Source organism: Erpetoichthys calabaricus, chromosome 12 (genome assembly GCF_900747795.2).
Source record: "Erpetoichthys calabaricus chromosome 12, fErpCal1.3, whole genome shotgun sequence".
NCBI lineage: Eukaryota > Metazoa > Chordata > Cladistia > Polypteriformes > Polypteridae > Erpetoichthys > Erpetoichthys calabaricus.
The window spans coordinates 131,109,296-131,133,569 of record NC_041405.2 but is presented as its reverse complement, the minus strand read 5'-3'; the positions used below and the strand labels follow the sequence as shown (position 1 = coordinate 131,133,569).

The 24,274-nt window shown below is 41.8% G+C and overlaps 1 protein-coding gene across 1 annotated transcript; it reads right to left on the bottom strand.

Annotated features, from left to right (window-relative positions):
- Positions 1-4,742: 4,742 nt before the first annotated feature.
- On the bottom strand, positions 4,743-22,089 carry LOC114661551 (chymase-like). The gene is made up of 5 exons (XM_028814686.2): positions 21,723-22,089; positions 11,149-11,302; positions 6,406-6,535; positions 5,786-6,040; positions 4,743-5,044 (listed from the first exon to the last, which is right to left on the bottom strand). The coding sequence occupies exons 1-5, from the start codon at positions 21,772-21,774 to the stop codon at positions 4,901-4,903; spliced, it is 735 nt and encodes a 244-aa protein (XP_028670519.2). The 5' UTR covers positions 21,775-22,089; the 3' UTR covers positions 4,743-4,900.
- Positions 22,090-24,274: the final 2,185 nt, after the last annotated feature.

Here is a 24,274-nt window from a genome sequence, read left to right as displayed (position 1 = left end):
GCTCACCTACCAGTGACCAGAGCAGTCTGGTTTTACGTCTAAGAAGTCTACCATCGACTGCATCCTGACACTGAGGATTCTCATGGAGCGCAAACGCAAATATCGGCAGAGTTTCTTTGCAGCCTTTGTCAATTTTCATAAAGCATTCGAGTCGTTGATCGCACTGCCCTGTTGGACATCCTGAGTGTTCGTGGCATCCCCTCAAGTTTGCTGGATATCATGGGCAGCCTGTATTCTGGTACTGTGAGTGCTGTGCAGAGTGGAGGCAGAACCTCTATGTTTTTCCCAGTTGATTCTTGGGTTTGTCAGGGGTGTGTTCTTGTTCCTACTCTGTTCAGTGCTTGCATGGGCTGGGTGTTGGGCAAGGTCATGGTTTTTCAGTGGCTGTGGGGCATCTGGTGGTAAAGAAAGATTCACTGATCTTGACTTTGCTGACAATGCTGTGATCTTCGCAGAGTTAATGGAGGCTCTGATCGGGGAGTCTGAATGTCTGGGCTTGCGAGTGTCCTGGATAAAAAACAAGATCCAGGCCTTAAATTACCTCTTAGGCACAGCCATCAGCAGTGTGTCTGACTGTGGAGAGAATCTTGACCTTGTTGAGAGGTTTACTTACCTCGACAGTGACATTCATGTCTCTGGTGACTCTTCCTATGAAGTCAGTAGGCGGATTGGGAGAGAATGGGGGTCATGTGGTCGCTGGAAAGGGGTGTGTGGTGCTGCCAAAATCTATGCAAAAGGACAAAGGTCCAAGTCTTTAGAGTACTGGTGCTTCCTGTCTTGCTATATGGTTGTGAGACATGGACGCTATCCAGTGACCTGAGATGAAGACTGAACTCGTTTGGTACTGTGTCTCTTCGGAGAATCCTTGGGTACTGCTGGTTTGACTTTGTGTTGAACAGTGGCGGACCGTGCATTTCACCCTAGGCCTTCAGTAGTGCGCCATCTGAATCAACCCGCCCCTCAAAAACTAATTTATGGTTATAAAAACCATCTTAATATGCAGAAATACAGTATAAAGAGCCGTTGCATCGCAGATAGATAACTCCTGTAGCCACAATAAATGCCTTTATTGAATAGACAAACCAGGGGTGAACAAGTTCCTTTCTACTGCAGCTACAGCCGCAACACACATAAAACACATCAATAATAACTCATAAACTTGCAATATTATTTAGGAAAATCGCAACATTTTACTTACCAAAAATTCAGATTATTTGTAAACAAAATCCATCCTCCTCTCTTTCCTCAAAAACAGTTCAATTACTCTGTCGTACAGATTATCCGTGCGCTTCAGTTCCCATTACAAAGTCCCTTTCTATTGCCATCGAAGCTAATGCTGAAAGTCGAACCTGCCCTGTCGTATTTCTGGCATAAGTTTTAATTCACTTTAGGGCTGAAAATGTCCGCTCGACGGAAGCAGTGGACACGGGAATGGTCACCGCCAAACATACCAATGTGTACAGCTTCCCCATGCTCTCATTTAGATTTTTCTATTACACTGTCCTATCCAATCAACGGGTCTGAATACGGTGACATTGTCGTATGCCTGCTAGACAGCCCTAGTGACACCAACTCAAAATCTGATTGGTTGAAGCAACAGTTTAATCGACATTTATTTTGTGTTAGAGGGCCTGCAGAACGGATTGTGAAGGTCTCCGGGCAGACTTCTTTGACTTTGACCCTGCCTGGCAACAAATGATAGCTGAAATCTGATTGGTTAAATGCTTTAATACGAAAATACATGTCTGGAAGCAGCACAACCATCGGAAAAGCTATGAAAGGAAGCGGACAGACTATTTGGAATTATTTAATAAGTATTCATGGACAAAATATAACTAACATCAGTTTGTGATTCAGATATTTTTTTAGGCCAGCAGAGAAGGCCTTGCAGGCCCTGACGGCCCACCACTGGTGTTGAATGAGCCATTGCTCACTGAGTCCCAAATGAGGCACATTACCTGCTTTGTGAGGGAGCGTCAGTTACAACATTATGGCCATGTGACGCGATTCCCTGAGGGTGAACCAGCTCACAGGATCCTCATTGTTAAGGACCCAAGTGGCTGGACCAGGCCAAAGGGACACCCACGCAACACTTGGTTGTGGCGGATAGAGAGTCAGACTCCCTGTGTGGAGTTTGCATGTTCTCCCCGTGTCTGCGTGGGTTTCCTCTGGGTGCTCCTGTTTTCTCCCACAGTCCAAAGACATGCAGGTTAGGTGCATTGGCGATCCTAAATTGTCCGTGGTGTGTGCTTGGTGTGTGCCCAGCGGTGGGCTGGTGCCCTGCCCGGTGTTTGTTTCCTGCCTTGCACCCTGTGTTGGCTGGGATTGGCTCCAGCAGACCCCCGTGACCCTGTAGTTAGGATATAGCGGGTTGGATGTATGTATGGATGGATATATATATATATATATATATATATATATATATATATATATATATATATATATATATATATATATATATATATGGAAGAGAAGGTCTGTGATACGGTTTGCATATTTGCAGTTGGAGATCCACAAAGGGAGAAAGAACGAATCACGTATCATTAAATAATTTTATTCCTGAGCTTTCAACCCCTGTCAGGGGTCTTCATCAGAGGATAATGCTTAGACTTACAAGAATCAAAGGCCATCAACAGACACTTGGACATAAACCCAGCATATGCCAACTTAAGAAGGACATATGCACTTTAATTAAACGATACACCCCCCCCCCCCCCTTGATCATACTGACTTAGTAAACGCCACCCACCCCCCCCATCCCCCCCCAATACTGAATGTGTTGCTATATATTGCTTTTGATTCTTGTAAGTCTAAGCATTATCCTCTGATGAAGACCCCTGATAGGGGTTGAAAGCTCAGGAATAAAACTATTTTATGATACGTGATTCGTTTTTTCTCCCTTTGTGGATCTCCAACTGCAAATATATATATATATATATATATATATATAGTGGCACGCGGCTGGGGGTGGTACCCAGCCGGGACCCCCGAGAGGGCCAGAGGAGGGCTCACGCCTCCTTCAGACCACGAGGGGGCGACCGCCCTGGTTGCTGTGTTCACCGCCAGGGGGCGCCCGGAAGTGCTGGGGGGAAGAGGAGCAGGGACACCCGGAGTGCTTCCGGGGATGCAGCCGGCACTTCCGCCACACTGGGGCGTGTCGGTAGAAGATTGTTGGGAAACACCTGGAGCACATCCGGGTGCTTATAAAAGGGGCCGCCTCCCTTCATTCAAGGCTGGAGTCGGGTGAGGAGAAGGACGAGGTCTGGGAGAGGCAAGGAGGTGGCCTGAAGAGAGAAAGGCATTTGTGTAGAGGGTCTGGACTGAGGGTGATTGGTGCTGCGGCACTGGGTTGTGCATCTTGAACTGTAAATAATAGTTGTACAATAAACGTTGGGTGACAAAACGATGTCTGCCTGTCTGTGTCCTGGGCTCATTCCACTATATATATATATATATATATATATATATATATATATATACAGTATATATGTGTGTGTATGTGTGTGTGTGTAGTTTGCTTATTTTGAATTTTCCAATGTTAGTGAATATTTGTGGGCTTCGTCCTTCTTTACAGAGGAGAAAAGTAAATAACATCTTATATAAGCAATGAATGGATGAATTATTTACCTGGTTTAAGATTTCCTCTCAGATCAATGTGTCCATCTTCATAGGTTTGTTTGTAACCTTTAATGGCAGTGCTTGATGTTTATCCCCACCTACAAGGTGGAATTAAAACCACCCATTATATATACAATTGATATTTTTTTATTGATTGCATGATGTTTTTCTGTTGGATGCCTAACTGTCATTTTAATGTTGTATTTATTTTTTGTGCATGTACATGGACGTACATGTTGAATGTAAGTTACCTTGAATTTGCATTTCAAGCAACACTGTGTGAGCTAAGATTGCTTCCATCTTGTGGTCACAATTATTTTTCTCAAACCTAGATATAAATTTGGCCTTCAATCCCACACCCCTGGAACTGTGAGGATGCAAGATTTGTCAAAGCACTGCCTATCACAAGCTAGAGGCCCAAAAAATATGAATTAGTTTCCTCCCAGCACCAAAGAGATGGACATCATTTACATCAGAAAATTACATCTTTGGGGTTTAAATTAATGTATTCGAAAAAAAAACCCTAAGAAGACCTAGAGGTTGAATCATGGCAGGAGATGCACCGGCATGTCACTAGATGGAGACACAAGCCTGAATTTCAAGGAAAAGACAAAGCGGCACACTGACTGGTGAATTCAACTACTTTATATTTTGAAAGGCAAGTGAGCAACATTATTTTAGCTCAGTATAATGTGGAACTTAAATGGAAAACATTGATATGCAAAAAGTAACTTTTCTTATATGTTTGACTCATACATTAGACTATGATTCTTACTTTGATCTTCAGTGTCCCTTTTTTTTTCTTTAGAGCCACATGGGCAGCAACACACCAGTCTTGGATGGAGAGACAATCCATCACCAGGCTCCATCATGCTGGGCTCACTCACAGCAGTCAAACGGCCTGTTATCTTAGCAAAAAACGTTTTGATAATAATTCTAAGAGTTTCATATTAAAACTTTATGGATATGCAGGAGTGGGACTATGTAATAAGCACTAAAAATTAGTGAGAAATTAAAATGAGCATATTAACAAGTTTTTACTATTTACATTAAGCTTACACGGCTAGCTGACAGAACTGTGATTTTGTGGGATTTCTAAATAAGATGATCAAAATCTGTAAGACTTTTTAGAAAAAATAATATATGTGTCTAACTTTATTGTCTCAAACATCTGGTGAATAAACAGCAGTGTAAAAGCTAAAAAGGCTTACAAAAATTTCCTTTAATAACCACAGGAAAGAGGACTCATTCTGCTTAGTAAAGTTTACAAAGTTTTCATTCTTCAGTTACCATCCAAAACCTTCTTGATCCATTCCCTGTATGTGTACACATCTGTGAAGACTGTGGCTTGTCCACTTATTACAGATGTGAAGGATACAATACCCGATGCTACTCCTCTGCACACCAAGGGACCACCGGAATCTCCCTGCAAAACAGAAGTCTCAGGTTATAAACTATAAACTTTCAAAGGCCTGACCCCATCTATCATACAGAAGGCAGGGCTGGCGTACATCTCATCTCGCTATAGTCTATCTCCAGTTGTGAATTATACCATGGCATTTGGGGAAGATCTGCATTGGCTAGGGTTACCTGATACCAGAGTAGGCAAAGAAGGACACTCAAGGCAGGAAAGGAGGACACAAAGTTTTTTGCGATGGGTGCACAAAAGTTTGTTGCCAGTAGTTAAACCCAATTAATAGACTGGTGTATAAGCCCGACATTGTGCAGGTTTTTAGCAATGCCTGCTGAATGGAGGACATGAGACCTAAAGGAGGGTTGCCGGATATCTGGCAACCCTAACCTTGACCATTTTGGAGGTGGTGATTTTAATTTACTTTAAATTATAATTTATATTGTCAATTTTAAAACTTGTAGAGCTCTTCAGCTCACAAATTCATAAGTGATGCTTTCAGGGGAGTTGGCACCTCATTTAGGGGAGCTGCGCCTCTTCTACATTTTGCACCATGATCACCCCTCCCAACAGCGATCTCTAAAACTAGCATTACACAAATAGACTTACACTAAGTGCATTGCGCTTAAGGAATTAAAAGATAAATCTGCAGTATTCAAAACAATCTGTTGTCAACTTGTATAAGAGTGATTCTTTCTTATCTAAGCATCCAAAAATACAGACTGTGTAATTAGTGCTCTGAAAACCGTAGTATACCTTATAAGCCTTGTGTTCAGCGTTTCCCGCACAGACCATTTTGTAGGTAAAAACCTTGCCATATTGGTCCTTGCACTCATCCCAGTTTAGCAACGTCACGTTGGTTTCCAGTAGTCTGCCATCTTGCTTGACTGGGAAATGGCTAGTAGCACCCCAACCAGCAATGGAGCAGATTGTGCCAGGTGGGATCCTGAAGTACTTTGGAGGAATTGGCAGCAGGGTGACATTATCATTAAGTGTGGCATTCTTTTCCAGCTACAAGAACAAAAAAAGTCAATTAAGCACTGATTATCATTTACATTATTTAGCAGACGCTCTTATCCAGAGCGACTTACAACAGTGTTTGTTAGTTTTTTTTTGCATACCCCTTGGGGTCAGAGCGCAGGGTCAGCCATTGTACAGCGCCCCCTGGAGCAATTACAGGTTAAGGGCCTTGCTCAACGGCCCAGCAGAGTAGGATCTCTTTTGGCACTGACGGGGATTCAAACCGGCAACCTTCGGGATACCAGCGCAAATCCTTAGCCTCAGAGCCACCACTCCGCCCCAAATGCTATCAATTGCAGAGCAACACGGGTTGGTAATCAGGAGACCGGGCAGTGGACAGTGAGAATTGTTTTTACCTTCAGCAGCATAATGTCATGATTCAGTGGGTGATATTTTGGGTGAAGAACTCGCTTTATCACGTTTATCACCTGCTGGGATTCTTCCTGACAGGTTATACAATGAGCCCCAAGGATAACTTTGATATTTCTGTGAAAAGCAGCACAAACAGTGAATTGAGAAATGTTTTACAAGCACAGGACAAACACATGCATTTCAGTTAATGCTTTGGATGCTTCATTTGCTACACTTCAGTCACATAGAGCAGTGGTCCCCAACCTTTTTGACAGCAAGTACCACTTTATTAGATGCAAATTTTTCCACGGACCGGTAGGGGGGTCTGGGGGGCAGTTTTATACACAATTTACATAACATTTCTATTATTATTAAAGTTATTAAGCAGTTCGCATACGTTTGCAATCTGAGATTTTTCTTCTTTTTTTGCATATAACAAAGACATATGCTTTACATTTGCCAATCCAACAGATTGCACATCACAAACATTAACACTGCAATCTTTTTTTCGTGTCTGCCGTTTCTATAGGAGGGTGACAATGAGTTAAATTCCAATGGATGTTTTTCAAATGTTGACAAGCAATAAGCAAAAGGAATCAATGAAAACCACAGACAACAAAAACAAAAAAAAACAGTACGAGGAAAGTTCGAAGAAAGATTTTTTTACAATGTTTCTGTTTGGGGATCGTTGTGCAAATGTGCACAACTGAGCTACGACCACAGATCTAACTGCTCTGTGGATGATTCGTTCAAGCATTTCAAGGTCACTTCGTTGTAATGAAAGCATCTGTTGAATGTACTTCGTAGTAACGCGATTTCTATAGACTCATGTCATATGGGGAAACTGTCGGGACCATAAAAATACTTTGTTGTAATAGTCTCTCACTTCGGTCTCTCTCCTCTCTCTGCACCGCTGCAAAGCCCTGCCCGCCAAGCGTTCTGAAAAGTCTGAGTGAGTCGCCGTTGCCGGCAGTTCTCTCGCGGCCCGGCTGTCAGACGGCTGCGGACCGGTAGTGGGCCGCGGACCGGGGGTTGGGGACCCCTGACATAGAGGATTTTGGACCTGCATACTGTAACAATGCTAACAAGTTGCATTAGCCAGAGATGAGTCTCCCACAGTATGAACTGACTGGCATTGCATCATGCAAATGACACGCATCAGAAACGATTCAAGCCTGCAATGTCAGGACTCTTGAAAGGTTAAATCGGCCAGTCATCATCATGGGAAAAATATATATGACTGGCCCAAAAGGCTAATTTTCTTCATATGTGACCATTTGCATAGTCTTCAAGCAGTGCAAACAAACCATGTTGTGTCAAACCATCCATATTACTAAACGAGAATGTTAAACCGGATATGGACACAGGGACATGGGCCGTGGACGCAAAAGACGTAGTGCGCAGGCGCCACACAAAGCCCCCCTCCAAGCAACGGAAAATAAAAAATGAGGTGCCGGGCCCATAGCACACAAAAAAAAGGAGTCAGACCCACGACACACAAAGCCCCCCTCCACTAACAGAAATAAGAAATGAGGCAATGCGCCCCTAGCACACCAAAAACAAAGGAGTCAGACGCAAGCGCCACACAAAGCCCATTGCACACGAAACGGGACGTACACAAAAAGGAGAATTCAGACCCACGACACACAAAGACCCCCTCCACTAACAGAAATAAAAAATGAGGCAACACGCCCCTAGCCCCCCTGCCCAGAGTAAAACAGGAAAGACTACGAACCGTCTGACATGCCGCAAGCAGGATAAAGCGAGGTCAGAAGGAAATTCACATTCTCCAGCAGCAGCATACTGATACAATAAATAATATTAAATTAAAGAAAGATAATAATGCAGGTGAAAAACAGACAATAACTTTGTATAATAATGTTAAATGTTAACGTTTATACCCCCCCCCCCCCCCCCCCCACGTGGAACTGAAGAGTCACATAGTTAGGGGGAGGAACGATATCCTCAATCTGTCTGTGGAGCAGGACAGTGACAGCAGTCTGTCGCTGAAGCTGCTCTTCTGTCTGGAAAGTGATCAATAAATAAAAATAGAAAAATAAAAGTAGAAAAGCACACATTCTTATACAGTCATACACGGAGCTGCTGGAAACGAAGTAAAACTTTATAAAGGGATTAAAGAACGGGGACAAACACATGGAGAGCGAGTTACAGATGACGAAAACTGAAATGCAACAGCTTCAAAAAAACCTAGGCACGAAACACATGCACACCGAGATACAGAATATAAAGGAAGAAACAACGACAGTTAAACGTCCACACCACACAGCGCAGGCGGACCCGTACTCCACAATGCACCGCATAATAGTACGGAAGGAGCTCCATTTTAACAGTATGGGGGCCCAGAGTGACACGGGCGAATGCTCCGTATTAAACGTGCGTCATCCTTACACGTGTCTGCCCAGCGGGCACGGGTTCAAAACGCCGGGGGTTGGCGAGCGAAGCGAGCAGGGGGCGGAGCCCCCTTGTTAGACTATAAATGGGCTTTAGTGCATGTGATTTAGAGCTTTCTGTACGCGGGGAGTGTTTTTATGTTGCTTTGGTTTCTGATCCTTAGAACTGACAACAGGTTAAAAAAAAAAACTTTAGTGAAAATACACAGCATTGACCATCTTAAAAGGGAATTACAAATGAGTCTGTGTGACACCGTGATTCTCATGGAGACATGGGAAACGAGCCTCACGGTTCCGTGGATATGGTGGTAATAGAAGCCAGTGTAAGCTTTGGGTACGTGCATTCACTTGCTTCGCTATGAGAGGGTTATAAGAAAAGGCAAGGAAGAAAAAAAAAAACAACGAAGAGTTTTATTAAACGTACCGTCTCGGAGGGAGTTGTGCACATCGTGCTCGTTCGGTTTTGTTGTTTTGTTTTGTTTTTGCGTTGAGTTCGCAGGGATTTGCTCTGCGCAGGTGCGCGCAAAGGCATCGTCAGTTTTAAATGTGGCGCACTGTCCGTACTGTACCGCGAGACCGTGTGGGTAGGTAGAAGATTGAGTAGTAGTGAGTGTCAGGTTTGTTTTGGTGGGAAAGTGAGGGTTTATTGTGGATGTCTTGTGTTTTGTGGGTTGTTAATTTAAGAAAAGTACCCGTAAAGGGTGCTAATTTCAGTTTGGTTTCGTTTTTGTCACTGTTGAGAGTTGAATACAGTGATTGTATCCCTCTCCCAAGGATAAAAATGGAGATACCTAGGTGAAGCGTATCATTAGATGGGCTGGTTTTAGGTTATTTAAGGCTGAATAGACAGAAGGAGGGGAAAGACCGCACTGCAGAGACGAGGCTGGAAAACTGAGAGCACTGTAGAGAGAGATTGTGTGGCTCAGTGGCTGGCGAGTTCTGGGTACATGTGAAAAAATGACAACCCCAGTAAGCCAGTGATGACCCCTGATTTGTTCTTTTCTTTTGAGGGAGTCTTATTGGTTCTGTTTAGAAGATGGGCTGCAACAGAACCTATATTTTTTTGGACTTTGTTATTTTTTAAAATTTTATTTATTTATTTACTTAAGGCCCTTAACCTGCAATTGCTGAGCGCTTTGAGTAGTGAGAAAAGCGCTATATAAATGCAAAGAATTTCCATCCATCCATTTTCGAACCCGCTGAATCCGAACCCATGTCCCCAGGTATCCCAACTGCGAGGCAGCAGCGCTACCCACTGCGCCACCGTGCCGCCCGCTGCAAAGAATTTATTTATTGAAAAGGATTGTATGCAATAAACTGCAACTTCTTTAGTTTTAACATCTTGACATCTTAGTATGTTTTTTTTCTTTTGCAACTATGGTCCCGGTTGGTCACAACTCAAGCAGCACACCTGCAGTTGCCGGTGGGTTACGACAGTTTGTACATCACATTCAAAACTTTTGAGGCTTAATATGTTTTTCCAATTATAATAATGACTTGGCAATATGAATTATTATACACCTGAGTTATCATTTAGCTGGTTTGGCTGTATTCTTATACTTCATCAATAGTGCCATCATTTCCCAAATTCACTAAAATGTTGTGTACACATGGGATGGATTTGCCATAAATATACACATGTTCTCTTGTCAAACATTCTTTTATAAATACCAATAATCACGTGGGAATTTACATACACACATTTCAAGCCTCTTTTTGTGTGTATCCAAGTTTTATAAATCTGACTCCTCGAACACAGCTTGCAGCATCAATTCAATGAACGAAACCATTTGCAACTCCACACAAGGAGGTTCAGCTAGTTGGACATCTCTTCTGTACCATTATGGCAGTGCAGCGCTCAACATCCCAACTGTGCCATCTGACAACAAAGCACTCAAGAGTCCTGCTGATGTGCTTTTGTTACCAGCTGCATGACTGCAACAGAAACCACCCTGCAATTATCGTGTGTCATTTTAAGGAGTTGGAAGTGGCCAGTGGGAACAGCAACTTCGAAGGAAGGGCTATGTTATGGAACTGACAAGTTTCATCAAGCATAAATGTGTCACCTATAGTATGAGCTGGCATTTCATCGTGAAAATGAGCAGCTTCGCAGCTCACTTCAGGGGAGCCTATAAAAATGACAAACTTGCAAAGTCTTAAACAGAATTCCATCTAGAGTGGCAATGTTGACCAGTCCATTTAAGGATAGTGAGCCACCTAAAACAGCCATGTAAAGAACAGAGAACCTATTCTGGTGCCCTAAAACCATACTGGCTGACTGTATTTTTTTTACTGATAAATAGTTCCGCTTTGTAACTAGTTCACTTGAACCCTTACCCAACGTCACAGTGGGCTGCAGTCAAGACAAAGTCTTCACGAATGAGAAATCCCCCACATTGTTCAGAATTTTCTCCTTTTTGTATATACAAGAAGGCCATATAAGGGTGGCTGTGGGGTCTTGCTTCACAGCCACCAATGATTTTGTCTCCACCTGCACACACAAAAAAAAAAAAAAAAAAGTTTAGGAGATGTGCTACTTCACCACACAGTAGTACGACACAGCATGATCCCCACTTCAAGGTCCTGGGTTCTAGCCAAGTGTGAGAGACTGTTTGCATAGAGTTTTTATATTCCTTTTGCAGATTTTCATAGGTGTCCTTAAGTTCCTCCCTGCCTACCAATTTAGATTACCGTATATACTCACATATAAGTCAGGTCTTAAAACCCAAAAAATCGATCATAAAATCAGACCCCAACTTAAATGTCCGATCAAAAATGCAACACTTAATTTTTTTTTTCATCTTCTTGCCTCCTCCAATCTTGCACCAGTTTCTCAGACACATCGAATTTTGTTGCAGCTGCACAGTTACCAATTTCTTTCACCACTTCAATGACGTTTAATTTAAAACCAGCTTCATATTTTGTTCTGATTGAACACTCCATTGTAGATAAGGGATGCTCTTACAATAAAGGTACATGAGGGAGTGAGATACAAAAAACACATATCAGTGCAAACGTCACTTCGGAATAGTTTGGGTATTACCGTGGGGTCACGTAGGCACAATAGAGAGAGAGAGGTTAGGAACACATGCTGATACAGCACATTTCCGCACCCACATTTACTCTCTGAGGTGGGTGTTAGCATATCATAATCTCTTGGACCAATAGTGTGTGCTTTCCGCATTTGACCGACCGACATTATAAAATACCAGAAATTATATGGTAAAATCAAGTCCTGACTTATCCGCAAGTATATACGGTAACTGGCAACTTCAATTTGACACAGCACGAGTGTGTCCTGTTATGGCGGCTGTCCTTCAACCGTCAGCTAGATTAGCATTGCAAGAAATTGCAAGGAATGGCCGACATCCTTACTCGACTGGGATGGCCAGGAGGTGGAAGGATGATGGAAGGCAGCTGCTTTAGGGCACTAAATCCCCAGAGCACTAGATGGCAACCCCTCTGGATTGCACCGGTGCCCAAGATTCCCACAGGACATCATGGGACATGGAGTTCTTTGACTCAGCCCTGTTGTGTTCCATGGATGCCACCAGGGGGTGCTGCAGGAACTGGGGAGACCTACTTTGTCGAGTTCCCATCTCACCCAGTAGTGCTCCTGGGCCAGTTCTTTGGGACAATGGAAGTACTTCCGAGTACTACATAAAAGAAGCCGACTGCCTCAGTTCCAGTGAGCCAGAATTGGGAGTAAGAACTAATGGATGGATGCATGGCCGATCTACTTTGAGACTAAGTTGGATGTGTACCTTGGGCCCTTGCTCACAAAGGGGACTTAGCATATACAAGAAATAAATACCTAATAACAAGTTGAGGTTTTCACAGGCAGTACAGCCTCACACAGAAATCTGCTATCCAGGGCATACGCTACCCTACTTCAATCTTCACGATTATAAACCTGCCCCATCAGACCAAAAAGAAACGTTTTTAAAAGTAAAATAAAAGTCCTGTTTGGCTGATATAGTTTGGGTTACAATCAGATCAGCTGTCTCATAGGTCACTTTTATAAGAGAGTACATTTGATGTGCTGCTGTGCTGCAAGAAAAAGAAAACGTCAAAATGGATGAGAGAACTTGGTGGTGCAGAGGGAAGCAAAAGACACTATTTTACTGAGAACTTTACTTGATATCGGTAGAGTTTTAAAAAAATAAACTAAAATTATTTGAATGAGCTGCAAATACTGCAGTTGAGACAACTTGGCTGAACTTACAAAAAGTCTGGAGAAGTTGAACGTCGCCGCTTCTAACAGCTTCTGCAGCAAAGTGCTGCCATTGGTGCAGAGTTCCTTAACAACAACACAGACCTGAACAACAATATTTAGAACAACAAGACTACTGCAGGAGATCAAATGCACCAAACAAGCAGCGCCTGAACAAGGGATTCCTCTGTACAAACTGTAACTTTATTTGTTGTAAATATACAAATATAAACCGCTCTGTTACATGATACTTTTTTGCCTGAAAGTGGCATTTGTTTCTGAAAATGTTTAATTGACGTTTACTCATTGTACTATCTGATGCTGATTTCCCATAGATGTGGTGTTGCACTCATGAGTTTGTCATTTTCATTTTAAAACACTAATGAAGAAAATTTGAAAGGTGAAGTTGAGTCGAAATAAAGTTTTGGATTTTTTTTTGTCAGTCCCTGTACCAGATTTGTTATTGATATGTGTAGTGTTCATAATGCGAGATCTATGTGCCCCCGGTGTCTTTTGAGCTTCAAGACCCTGAAGCCACAGGAGTCTTAATCTGGCCTCAGATGAATGCAGAAATATCACTATATCATTCTAAAGTATTAAGGAATGGGCGTAAAACAGGAGAGCAAACACATTCAAATTTCACCTGATGCTCATTCAAGGTAGACCATGTTGTTAGGTGAAGTTTGCACCCTAGTATGTCTTCTCCCCATGTTCTCCAGTTTTCAGGCAGATTAGAACAATTGTGATGAGGTTAGGGCATTCAGCCCAACAAGCTTGGCTTGTCAGGATTAATAAAGATCCTACTTTGGTATGAATGAGCGAGGGCATGAATTGATGTGTCCTGTGAGAAAAGGAATTTTAACTTGCATTCATTCCTGCAAGGTTATTCTTGAAACTTTATAAAAGAAATACATAAATAAAAGCTCAAAGATGATGCAGACCTAACGTAATTAACTTTTAACTTATCAATAGGGCCTCCTTTATTAAATAGATCCATCCAGAACAGTCTGACAGCCTTTCTGCAGTCATTGTCACCAGTATCGTCTCAGTGTCACATCCATAGTGCTGATCAACCCATTTTACCAGTGCTTCACAACTTTTCTGGTGCCGTGATCCACTTTTTTCCCCTTAAAATGCACTCTTAAAAGTAAAGGTGCTAGACTGGTTCTTTAAAGCGTTGCCACGGGGGAACCATTTTTGGGTCCCAAAAGATTCATCCACACGAAAGTTCCACAAAGAACCTTTTATCCAGGGGTCCCGGCTGGGAAGGGTCCCCAGCCGTCTGGGACAATATATATATATTATAAAAAAAAAAATCTTGAAAGGTTGGAAGGAGACAAAACATGATTTTCTCAGAGAGACACTTTCATGTCCCGCAAGACGAGTTTTTGTGCCAAGAGATTTAACCATGCCCAGGGTCGGAAATAAAACAAACAGCAGATGACAAAGTAGAACATCGTAACGAATTCAAAAACATTGACACGGTACACATGCAGATCAGGTTAGAGATAATGGAAGTATGAAAATTCGAAAGTCTCAAAAAAAGGATAGTAAAGATCGCATTAGCACAAACAAACATTACATCTTGATCACATCTTGCCTGAAGAAGGGGCCTGAGTTGCCTCGAAAGCTTGCATATTGTAATCTTTTTAGTTAGCCAATAAAAGGTGTCATTTTGCTTGGCTTTTCTCTACATTCATAATGGCTAACACGGCACAACACCCTAGTACTACAGAAACGAACAAAAATTATTACTCAGTGAAATAACAGAACAAAAAGAGATTGAATATACTGTATTGTTCGTATTTAAACTTTAAGACGGAGACTTGTAGATTGTTTAATTTGTGTTGCCATCAGGGGAAAAAAAAAGTAATATTTCTTCCCAATGAAGAGACGTATCCGTGAGAATTGAAAGATTTGTTGTTTGGTGAAAGTGAAATCCTGTGAAAGAAATCATTTCTCATTTGTGTCAATGCTATTGTCAGACACATTGCTTGTAGAGAGAAAGAAACGATATTCACTCATGGGCAGTTATACATTGCGTTGTCACAATGTAATTCCAAAAACGGAATCAAAATTCAATGCGATATTGATGGAAAGGTAAAAGTGAAAAGAGAAATATATGGTGATATGACAGAAGTGCGCCGCACGAGATGCAGATTACTTGGCACGGCAGCAGCAGCAAGCCAGCAGCTGATCGAGCAAAGAGGAGGTTAAAAAAACTATTTTTGTTTCCCATTGTATCAGCATTTAAGAGGTGGTTTCGGAGGAGTGACTGTGTCTCCTTGAGGTGTGTTCAGCCCCCCTCTTCACAACATCAGTGGCAGAGACGCGAAGTGGGTGGCACATTGTGCAGGCCAGGAATGTTGGCGAGCAAAGCGAGCAGGGGGGAACCCCCTAGTATACATACATATATATATAATATATACATAATGGAAAGTACGCAATATATATATATATATATATATATATATATATATATATATATATATATATATATATATATATATATATATGAATGGAAGAGAAGGTCTCTGATACGGTTTGCATATTTGCAGTTGGAGATCCACAAAGGGAGAAAAAAACGAATCACGTATCATAAACTAGTTTTATTCCTGAGCTTTCAACCCCTATCAGGGGTCTTCATCAGAGGATAATGCTTAGACTTACAAGAATCAAAGGACATATGCACTTTAATCAAACGATACACCCCACCCCCCCCTTGATCATACTGACTTAGTCACCGTCACCCCCCCATTCCCCCCCCCAATACTGAATGTGTTGCTATATATTGCCTTTGATTCTTGTAAGTCTAAGCATTATCCTCTGATGAAGACCCCTGATAGGGGTTGAAAGCTCAGGAATAAAACTATTTTATGATACGTGATTCGTTTTTTTCTCCCTTTGTGGATCTCCAACTGCAAAATATATATATATATATATATATATATATATATATATATATATATATATAGGGCAGCACGGTGGCGCAGTGGGTAGCGCTGCTGCCTCGCAGTTGGGACACCTGGGGACCTGGGTTCGATTCCCGGGTCCTCCCTGCGTGGAGTTTGCATGTTCTCCCCGTGTCTGCGTGGGTTTCCTCCGGGCGCTCCGGTTTCCTCCCACAGTCCAAAGACATGCAGGTTAGGTGGATTGGCGATTCTAAATTGGCCCTAGTGTGTGCTTGGTGTGTGGGTGTGTTTGTGTGTGTCCTGTGGTGGGTTGGCACCCTGCCCAGGATTGGTTCCCTGCCTTGTGCCCTGTGTTGGCTGGGATTGGCTCCAGCAGACCCCCGTGACCCTGTGTTCGGATTCAGCGGGTTGGAAAATGGATGGATGGATATATATATATATATATATATATATATATATATATATATATATATATATATATATATATATATATATAGTGTGGAATGAGCCCTGGACACAGACAGGCAGACATGGTATTATGCACCACCACACGTTTATTTACAGTCTATTATTTACAAACCCCCAAGACTCCCCCAAAGTCCAGGCCTCTCACTCTCTAAATGCCTCACTCTTCAGACCACATCCACTCTCTTCTCCAAGCTTAGTCCTCTCCTCACCCGACTCCAGCCTTGAATGAAGGGAGGCAGCCCCTTTTATAATACCCCGGATGTGCTCCAGGTGCTTCCCGGCAATCTTCCACTGGCACTCCCCAGTGTGGCGGAAGTGCCGGCTGCGCACCCAGAAACACTCCGGGTGTCCCGGTTCTCTTCCCCCCAGCACTTCCTGGTGTGGCGGAAGTGCTGAGGTCCAGGGCTCTCCAGGCATTGGGGCGCCCCCTGGCGGTAACCACGGGCCCCTACAGGGTTGAGCTTCAAAGCTCTGTAGCCGTGGTCCCAGCAGCAACCAGGGCGGTCGCCCCCTTGTGGTCTGGAGGAGGCATGAGCCCTCCTCCGGTCCTCCTGGGCATCCTAGCCGGGTACCACCCCCAGCCGCGTGCCACTATATATATATATATATATATATATATATATATATATATAGTGTAACACTGCTGCTTACTGTTATTATTATATGACAAAAATATTGATTTTATTTCAAAAAGGAACCAAATGTTATTGCTAATACTGTGCACTTTTTGATATTATACACTTTCAGATGTAACCAAGATGCTTATTTTTTTATTTCAAAATCAGAAAAAAGTATTGTTACTACCTCAGATTCTGTTCAGTTATCGGCTTTTTATTGTTTTCTCATACACTTTTTGAGGTGCCGGTGTCAGATGTGACCAGATTTAAAAGGAAAACAATGACTAAATATTACTTGTTTTTCAATACCTTCATTTTTGTTGGTTTAAAATTTGTTTCTACCTGTTGCTTATGGACTGCTGAAAATATCTGGCCTGGCTAAATTTCTTACCCAAAGATATCTGACCCAAATGAATTTGTAATTGAATAGCTCTGCTCTGAAGTTTAATGCTGAAACGTTCCGATGAAGAAAACCTTTTCGTAGAGCACTTTATGGACCATCCTTGATGTGGATCATAAGTGAGAATCATTTCAGCTTACTTCTCAGGTGTATTTTGTTGAGTAATTACCTGTCACATCACAGAGTAGTGAAATCCTTTTTACATAAGTGAGCAGAATGTTGTTACTGACAATCCACAAACTGCCCCTCGAAGCATCTTTCTACTCGCCCCATCTCTGTACACTGAACAACTGGTAAAGTTTATTGGTAGCTGGACAAAAGTACATAGAGTCTGCAAACTGGTGACAAACTAAACCTGTTGAAGTGTTTTTTTTATTTTTATGTCAGTTTTTTAAATATATTTTTATCCATTTTTACTCAGGTTTTCATATTTTTCTTTGTTTTATCTTAACAGTTGAATATACCTGATATTGTGAAAATAATCAGATGCCAGAGTAATGTTTTTAAATATTTTTTTCCCTCTGTTCTTTTCTTGCTCTTTCTCCATCAAAACAGATAGCTGATGGATCAAGACTCTCTTTGTTTTGTGTATGTTTTGTATTCTGATAGCTATCAAGTATAAATCTAAGCATTGGCTTTGCCCACTCTGCACCCCCTGTCAGAGTTGACAGTGGGTCATCTTTTGTTACCCATGACCCATGTGACTCATCAGACCTTCGACCCGCATGGCCCATGACCCTCCAGATGCAGTGTCAGCAGATGAGGACACAGTTGATGAATGTAGGCCTCTTGCTAACTGGCACTGCATTGTTAACTGACAAACTAGTTCTCATTGTGACAGCAATGGTGCAAGTTCTCCTCTTTGTTTTATTTTTATTAATATTATTTATTTTTGTGTTGTGATTACTGTATTCAAAAACTGTACATTTACTTTTTATGCTCTCTGAAAAAATGCATGTGTAATAAAACAAGTTTTGGTTTGTCTAATTTAACACTCTGCATGTTAATGGCTAACTACAGTGACATTCTATTGTATGTAAAATGTTTATGGTTTATTACACACTTTGTATGCTTAATGCAATTACTATTTGTTCATAAACGGCAGAAAGACATGCATTGCAACTGCAATGGTCACAGTATTATGATATTACTATATGCAAGTCATGTGTCTGTGACTGCAAAAACAAAGGTAGTATTGTCAGCCTGAGCCAGTGCTACCAGTGCCAGTCACTATTCCAAGATCACTTGATCAGCTTACTTTTGTACCCCTCAAGCACAAGCTTCGACAGTTTCACAAAATATGCTACTGCATTGTGACGTAATTATGTGTTGAGCAATGAATGCGCAGAAGTGTCTCTGGAATTATATAGAGTTGTCTAGCGATGTCTGATAACAACAGAAATGTCTTGCACCAAAGACCCCACCACAGCAGAGGGTCAAAGTGAACAGATGCAGAAGCTACAGGTTGAGGTGGGTTCACTTCTCTCTCGTAATCTCTCGTTTCATCGTTGATTCTCTGCTCTAGTGTGTACCTGGATACTTGACTTATGTTACTGGCACTTGTCTCGGAACTTCTGCACCATGCGAATGGATCAACATTCAGCTTCTTGTGTAACAGTTCCAGCAGTGTGCTCAAGTTGACATCTAAAACATCTGCAGAAGCTGAGGCTGCTTCAGTAACAACATCGGATCACACCCAATGCAAATCTTAGCATCTATAACTCTGCTACCTCCAGCTCTGTCTCCTGTTTTCTGGTCAGTGGCGATCCTAAATTGTCCCTAGTGTGTGCTTGGTGTGTGTTTGTGTCCTGAGGTGGGCTGGTGCCCTGCCCGGGGTTTGCTTCCTGCCTTGCACCCTGTGTTGGCTGGGATTGGCTCCAGCAGACCCCTGTGACCCTGTAGTTAGGATATAGTGGGTTGGATAATGGATGGATGGAAAAATCTAAACCACGACTTTCTTGATATTAAAAACCACGACTTTCTTGATGTTTTGGTTTATAATTTAAAAACGGAATAAGAATCTGAAAATCTAACAACATCACATTAAAGTTCGATACATTCTGAAAAGAGTGATACCAAACATATTTATGTAGGTTTTAAAATAAAGCGCTATATAAATGTAATGAATTATTATTATTATTATTATTAAAGTGTGAAAAATACGTCACATAAAAATGTTGCACAAAATCGTTGTACTTTTAGGCTTAGGATTATATATAGAGAGAGTAGATAATCTTGCGTACACTTTGCACATGTTTAATTTGCCGTGGTTTATTTTATTAAACGAAAGCATCAGTAATTTTACATCCTATACGTAAATACAACTTTTTTGGGATTTTTTTGTTTTGTCCTCATGGCCCTCGACCGGCACTGTACACCTATCTACAGTAGTTTCCAAGGCTCACAGTACTTCAGTATGACCACCCGGCATCCTAAAGCCTGCGAGTTGTTTCTGTCTGGCTCCAGGGCCGTTCTTAGGCATGGGCGAGCAGGGCAGTTGCCCGGGGCCCCGAGACAAAAGGGGCCCCATCATTCGACGTTTTTCCTTTTTTAAGATCGACGCAAGCTACGTATCTGTACTACGAGGTTTAATTCCGTTCCAGACAAAGGTTGCATTTTGTTTTTCTGTCGCTTTCTTCCCTTTTTCGCCTTTGCATTGTGCCTTATTGTAGGCCTACTCCGCTCGTAACTGTGTCTTATTCACGTTAGCAGTTTCGCACGTACCATATTAATATGAAACGAAGTTATCCAGCCGGTGCTGCTAAACGAAGAAAAAGGCAGACGATGTAGCCGTTATTGAGACACGAAAAGGAGCTTTGCTGAAATTTGTCGTGGTCGAAAAGGTGCATTCTCCTACTGATTCCTTTCAAAACCGACCAGCAGTAAGCAACGAGCAACATTCCACAAGAAAATGAGCTGCCAGATGATGATGTTCACCAGCAGTTGCTGAAAGTGAAAATGACGAGACAACGAAATGAATGCTTCTGCTCTTCAAACATTACAGTTTATATACCAGAACAGCTTGCAAGATTCTGTTCCAAACGTCGCAATAGCGCTACGTATCGCCTTGACCATACCAGTTACTGTCGCTGCTGGGGAACATATTTTCTAAGCTAAAGATAATCAAGAATTACCCCAGGACAACCATGTTACAAGAACGATTTAATGCTTTAGCATTATTAATGTCCATTGAGCGAGACGTTGTCCAATCGCTTGATTACTCAGCATTAATTAAAGATTTCGCAAGTGTTAAAGCGCGAAAAGTTTACTTCGTTTCTTGACCTTTATTCTGGAATGTTGTTTGGCCCAAGTTTTAATTTGGTAGAAAAAATGGAAAAAGGTATAAAAACACACTTTTTAATTGTGACAAAAAAAAAAAAAGAAAGAAAATGCTCTAAAATTTGTAAAAAATATGCACTACTGCACTCCACATTTTGCACACGCTGGGCTTAGCAACATACCTCCATGCGGTGCCCAGTGGAAACAGGTCAAATCTGGCTGAACTGTAGCTAATACTACACGCATTAAGGCCCCCACAGTCTAATTATGCCCAGGGCCCCCAACGTCCTAAGAACAGCCCTGCTGGCTCACTCAGTTGTGCGAGTATTCTTGATGCGCAGCAGGACAGCAGAAGCTCCCTGAAGTCTGCTTTTTTCCCAAAGTGAGCAGCGCCCTGGGCTCGCTTCGTGTGACTGGTCATTTCCTATGCGGTTTACACATTCTTTCTGTGTCGTTATAGTTTCTTTCTCCGGTACTTTGGCTTTCCTTCCACAGCCCATTGCATATCAAGTAAGCCGATCTGCGTATTTAATGTATTAAAATGAAGTTCTGTATTTTAATGCACTCCGACGTGTTGAATGTTAGTCGAACATGCAAGTTATGAATTCTCTGTACTTTGTGTACCTTACACCACCACCACTACTATTACTATTTATAGAAGTCCGTAGGAAACTACAAAAGACAGTAAAATTTTTAACACAACGGCTTTTTTTTTTTGCCTTGTTTAACCGAGCTATCATTTGTGAAGAAGATGAGGTCAAAAGCCCCGATTTAGCGCTGCCCACATTCTTTTTGAATGGGCGTGGCTTACAGGACCACCAAGCAGTCTGGCAGCTGATTCACTGCTCACGTTGGCATGCGCGTTTGACACACGTTTAGGATGGAGCAGAACAAAAAACTCAAAAAAAGATTACATTTAAAATTACTCAGTAAAAAGTGCATTTCAGACATCAACATGCAGTTTTGGTTGAAATTCAAAAACTTAAAGAAATGCATGTATACTCATGCAAATAGTTATTTACCTGCAAGCTGGGAGCAGACTAGCAAAATACAGAAAGATGCACAGGTCTTCATTGTAAGGCAGTGCTGTTGGAGTGAGGGGTTGTGGTCCAGTGACAGCCTTTATAGCAGATTAGGAAGTTGTCATCAACCTCAGTGCCAAGTAACAATGTAAAGGTTAACAAAGTAATGGAGACTCTGGAGGTCAATAACAGCTGACACTCTACAATTATTTGTAAGATATACACTACAGTCTGCAGCCGCAGCAGAAGAAGATAACTCAATCAGATAAAAACAAGAGGCATGGTTATACTTCTCATTTAGTATGGGGTGAGTGTAAACACGTGTTAACACACCCAGGAGCCTGTTATTCATGAAGCTGGTGGCCAATGGGGTGGTTTTGTGATTTAGGTTCTCCCGAGCTCTCCTAACAGGAAATTGTGACTTTTATTGTGTCAGCCAGCACAGTAAACCCTTGTTTGCTTTATTTCTTGCATAACTAGCCTTCGCAGTAAATCTGATTTCCACTCTTTTTTCTTAATAGCACCCGTCCCCCTGCAAATAATGGTTCCTTAATAGCACTTTACTGGGTTGTTTGGTTCCTCAAAGAACCCTTGATTGACAACAAACGTATTTAAACATTTCTTCAGATGTACATGTAGTCAACATAAAACACAAATACAAGGGGAAAATGAAATTTATTTTTCTTAAAATAGAAAACAATACATTTTGGTTCATACCTGGGCATAATCATTAGGCTTATAGACAAAACAAATGCAGAAGGTACAGGAGACAGGTTTTAACAGGGAAAAAGAAAAAGAAATGAAAGGAAAAAAACAGTCAAGAAAAAAATAAGGCAGCATCCTATCTTAGCTATTCTTCCTTAGAAGACTGGCGTCCTTCAACATCTGCAATAACGTGCTGCAGATGCTCTATCAGACGGTAGTGGCAAGCACCCTCTTCTACACGGTGGTGTGCTGTGGAGGCAGCATTAAGAAAAAGAACGCCTCACGCCTGGACAAACTGGTGAGGAAAGCAGGCTCTATTGTAGGCATGGAGTTGGACAGTTTGACATCCGTGGCAGAGCGACGGGCGCCCAGCAGGCTCCTGTCAATCATGGAGAATCCACTGCATCCACTGAACAGTATCATCTCCAGACAGAGGAGCCGCTTCAGCGACAGACTGATGTCACTGTCCTGCTCCACTGACAGACTGAGGAGATTGTTTCTCCCCCACACTATGCGACTCTGCAATTCCACCCAATGGGGTTGGGTAAATGTTAACATTATTCAAAGTTTTTGTCTGTTTTTACCTGCATTTTTATTACTCTTTAATTTAATATTATTTTTTGTATCAGTATGCTGCTGCTGGAGTATGTGAATTTCCCCTTGGGATTAATAAAGTATCTATCTATCTATCTATCTATCTATCTATCTATCTATCTATCTATCTATCTATCTATCTATCTATCTATCTATCTATCTATCTATCTATCTATCTATCTATCTATCTATCTATCTATCTATCTATCTATCTATCTATCTATCTATCTATCTATCTATCTATCTATCTATCTATCTACCTTCTGTCTGGGTCTGGCCACATCACCTCTTCACAAATGATGCAATGGGGGAAATATCATCTGATGTTCCTTATTTATATTCCCTCCATTGCCTGAAGAAGTGGTATGTGTCTGTAGGGCTAGCAATCGAACACCTTCCACCTCCATGGAGAGAAAAACTTCAATGGGGTCCTCCTCATACCCTCACACCTCTTCCACTACCTCTCTGAGCAATATTTGCCTCCACTGTTACACAAACCAAGAGAACTAACCTTCTGCCTATGTGTAGTGCTCATACTCTGCTATCTTAGTAAAGGAATTAGCAGTACGTGTTTTCACACTTGAGAATTAGGTGTAGGCAATTGGCTAATGAGTGTGCCATTTTGAATGGCAGAATTTTCTAAATTACAATAAATTAACAGAGAATTCAGTGTTGGTAATTGTGTCTGATGTAGAGAACTGTGTGTAATGTTTTGAGAAATGTGCATTTTAAAATTGCAAACATGAATAAGTTGTTTCACTGATTGTGCCTCTGATGCCAGCTTGAAGCAGAAACCTCGACACCCTTAAGGAAGAATCTAAATGACATATTAGGACTGAATGATCTCCTCTTGTTTGTCAAATTTCTTTTGTTCTAATATTTTTTAATGTTTTAAGTATAAGAAAAAACTTAAAATTCTATAAATGGTTATGATCACTATTCTGACTTCTCATATCAAGTAGAGTTTTCTTTTCTACTCTTCCCACAAGCAAACACTCTGCATTTTCAACATGTACCAGAAGATTAGGAAAACTATATATTTGTTGAATATCCATCCATCCATCCAAACTGCTATATGTTAATATAGGGGTCTGCTGGAGCCAATCCCAGCATGCAAGGCAGGAACAAACCCTGGGCAGGGTGCCAGCCCACCACAGTGCACACACACACACACACACACACACACACACAGCACAATTTAGAATCGCCAATGCACCTAACCTGCATGTCTTTGGACTGTGGGAGGAAACCCA